The sequence below is a fragment of the Centropristis striata genome, chromosome 15 (genome assembly GCF_030273125.1).
Source record: "Centropristis striata isolate RG_2023a ecotype Rhode Island chromosome 15, C.striata_1.0, whole genome shotgun sequence".
Lineage (NCBI taxonomy): Eukaryota > Metazoa > Chordata > Actinopteri > Perciformes > Serranidae > Centropristis > Centropristis striata.
The window spans coordinates 33,756,306-33,759,814 of record NC_081531.1 but is presented as its reverse complement, the minus strand read 5'-3'; the positions used below and the strand labels follow the sequence as shown (position 1 = coordinate 33,759,814).

At 35.1% G+C, this 3,509-nt stretch overlaps 1 protein-coding gene across 1 annotated transcript in view; it reads left to right on the top strand.

Annotated features, from left to right (window-relative positions):
* The window catches only part of grk1b (G protein-coupled receptor kinase 1 b), a 16,298-nt gene extending 13,059 nt beyond the window's left edge, over positions 1 to 3,239 (top strand). The window contains exons 5-8 of the mRNA XM_059351756.1: positions 369 to 452; positions 954 to 1,078; positions 1,170 to 1,371; positions 2,309 to 3,239. Coding sequence (XP_059207739.1) covers positions 369 to 452; positions 954 to 1,078; positions 1,170 to 1,371; positions 2,309 to 2,592 — 695 coding nt within the window. The 3' untranslated portion in view covers positions 2,593 to 3,239. The remainder of the gene's footprint in view (positions 1 to 368; positions 453 to 953; positions 1,079 to 1,169; positions 1,372 to 2,308) is intronic.
* The last annotated feature ends 270 nt before the right edge of the window (positions 3,240 to 3,509 follow it).

The following is a 3,509-nucleotide window of genomic DNA, read 5'->3' as shown; positions in this document are numbered from 1 at the left end:
AAAAAAAAAAAAAGTCTAATCACTTTAAATTGATCATGTTTTTTTAATGTTAAATCTCAACCTGAAAAGTGACTAAAGCTGACAGCTAAATGTAGCGGAGTAAAAAGTACAATATTTGGCTCAAAATATAGTGAAGTAGAAGTATAACGTTACACAAAATGAAAATACTCAAGTAAAGTACAAGTACCTGAAAATTGTACTTAAGTACAGTACTTAAATAAGTAAAGTAAAGGTAAATTATTATTATAATTACCAAAAGAATTCTCCTCTAATAAACACCAGGGAAAAACTTTATAAACAGAAAGAAGGAAAAATAATATACATTTATCTGGTAAATATAACACTGTTGCTTTTTTTTTACCATTCAGGACACGTCCGACTGTCAGATCTGGGTCTGGCTGTTGAACTTCCAGAAGGAAAAGACAAAACTAGTGGATATGCAGGAACTCCAGGTACATGGACAAACATTTAAACATGAAGAAAAAAAACTGATCAGTTTAACCCTTTATCAGGCAAAGAACTATATTTGGTAACTTCCAGTAATATTTCGAGAAAAAAGTTGCAAATTTACTCGATTAAAGTGGCAAATCTACCAGAAAAAAAGTCACAGATTTAAGAGATTTAAAGTGGCAAATCTGTGTGAAAAAAGTCGCAGATTTATAAGAAACAAGTGGGAAAAAGCAACTTTTTTCTCCCAGATTCACCACTTTAAATCTCATAAATCTGCGCATTATTTTCTCGTGGATTTGCCTCTTTAATCTCGTGAACTTTTTTCTCAAAATATTATTTTGGTATGTTTTTTTACACATTCTGGCAGTATGTAATACCCTTCAATATTATCTAGGGTTAAAATGTGGAATTTGCAAGTATTTCAATGAGTGTCCTATTAAGGGTTAAAGGGAAAAAACTATCCCCCTGAGTTTCTCTAAGCATTCTGTTGTCTATGAATCTAGGTTTCATGGCCCCGGAGCTGATCCAGAAGAAGGAATATGACTACACAGTGGACTATTTTACCCTGGGAGTCACCCTGTATGAGATGATTGCTGCCAAAGGGCCCTTTAGAGTACGAGGAGAGAAGGTACTAAACATGAGCAGAACAGACTTATCAGACTCTTTATGCACAAAGATATCCTCAACTGACCTGTTTGAATAATGTTCTCTTTCTTCAGGTTGAGAATGAAGAGGTAGCTCGCAGAATCATAAACGATGCAGTTGCATATACACCAAAGTTCAGCAAAGATTGCAAGGATATCTGTGAGGGCCTGATGCACAAGGACCCAGAGAAACGCCTCGGCTTCAAAAATAACTGCTGCGACGAGCTCAGGAATCAGCCCTTCTTCAAAGACATTAACTGGGGCCGTCTGGAAGCAGGTGGGTCATGTCAAGATATGAACAGCACAAAAAGGGGCAAAAATAACAAAAATAATCAACATATTCTCATCAATCAATCAATCAATCAATCAATCAATCAATCAATCAATCAATCAATCAATCAATCAATCAATCAATCAATCAAACTATTTATATAGCGCTTTTCATACATATAAATGCAACTCAAAGTGCTTTACAAAAAATGAACTGGTTTGTATGATTTACTAGAAAATCATACAAACAAATTTACTAGATTAAAGTGGCAAATCTGTGCGAAAAAAGTCGCAGATTTACGTGATTTAAAGTGGCAAACCTGTGCGAAAAAAGTCGCAGATTTACGAGATTTAAAGTGGCAAATCTGTGCAAAAAAGTCGCAGATTTACGAGATTTAAAGTGGCAAATCTGTGCGAAAAAAGTCGCAGATTTACGAGATTTAAAGTGGCAAATCTGTGCGAAAAAAGTTGCAGATTTACGAGATTTAAAGTGGCAAACCTGTGCGAAAAAAGTCGCAGATTTACGAGATTTAAAGTGGCAAATCTGTGCGAAAAAAATCGCAGATTTACGAGATTTAAAGTGGCAAATCTACAAGAAAAAAGTTGCAGATTTACGAGATTTAAGGTGGTGAATCTGCGAGAAAAGTTGCTTTTTTCCCCCTTCTTTCTCATAAATCTGTGACTTTTTTCCATGCAGATTTGCTACTTTAAATCTCTTAAATCTGCAACTTTTTTTCTTGTAGATCTGCCACTTTAATCTAGTAAATTTGCAACTTTTTTCTCAAAATATTTTTGTTTTTTATTTTGGATATCCGCTGAAGTTACCAAATACGGTTCTTCGTCTGATAAAGTGTTAAGAAGCTTTCATGAGAACAGTCTCAAATAATGGTAGTTTCTACATGCCATGCTTTAATTTCTTTATGTCCTCTGTGTTGTGTTTAAAGGGATGCTACCTCCGCCATTCGTCCCGAGTGCAACAACCGTCTATGCCAAGGACATTGACGACGTGGGCGCCTTCAGCTCCATCAGAGGAGTGGTCCTGGATAATTCAGACACCGAGTTCTACAATGACTTTGCTTCTGGCAACGTCCCGATACCCTGGCAGGAGGAGATGATCGAGACGGGCGTATTTGGAGAGATGAATATCTGGGGAGAGAACGGAAAGCTGCCCAACGACCTCGACCCGAGCTTCGTGGAGAGCAAAGGTGGAGGATGTGTGATCCTTTGAGATGGAAACAGAGCAGAAAAATATCTTAAATTAAACACGTTTAGATTCAGTTTGTGCTCATTTTGTGCCACATAATCACAATATGTATAAGATGTAATTTTTAATGAATTAATTGTGGAAATTGTGATAAATTAAGTTTTAGAGATGATTCCTCAAGTCGACAAACACCCGTGACACAAACAATCAAGGTGCACGACCTTAAAGAGACAGCGTCCCTTAATAATAATAAATATAAATAAATGAAAATATTATTTGTGTATTTACATATTATTATGTGCTGATACTGTTATATTTATAGTGTAACTGTGAACACTGCAGCATTGTGAAATATCAAATAGTTTGAATATAAATGTGACAAAAATGTAAATATGGAAACAACGTATGCTCTTACATGTGTTCTGTTAAGTAGTGACATATAAATGAAATAAAAGTTATTTTGTATAGAAACTTCATGAAATGTTTATATTATATAAATTATTTTGACCAATGTAAAGCCACTGTATTGACATAGTGATGTCATGTAATTATTCTTTATTTATCAATGATGTAGCAAATAGTACTACGTTATCATCTTGGAATGAAGAGTTAAAAGCAGACAATAAAATCATGCAAAGCAAAGACATGTGAGTTGAGTCTCCTTTTAATGGCTTTACTGTCCACACCAGTGTGTTTATATGAGGCTGTCAACAAATGATGGAAAGACAGGAAAGAGAAATATGAAAATACTCCAAGCCGTTTCAGAGCATTTTTTGCTCCTTTTTACATTTTACTCAATGTGTCCTTGTATTTCACTACAATATATAAAGTCCTGCAGCTCTGTGGGATCAGCACAATCATGGCTAGAAGTGGGACCAACTCAAAATTTATTTTGTGCAGAATAACACAGTTATAATGCCAAAAATCATAGAAAAGAACAA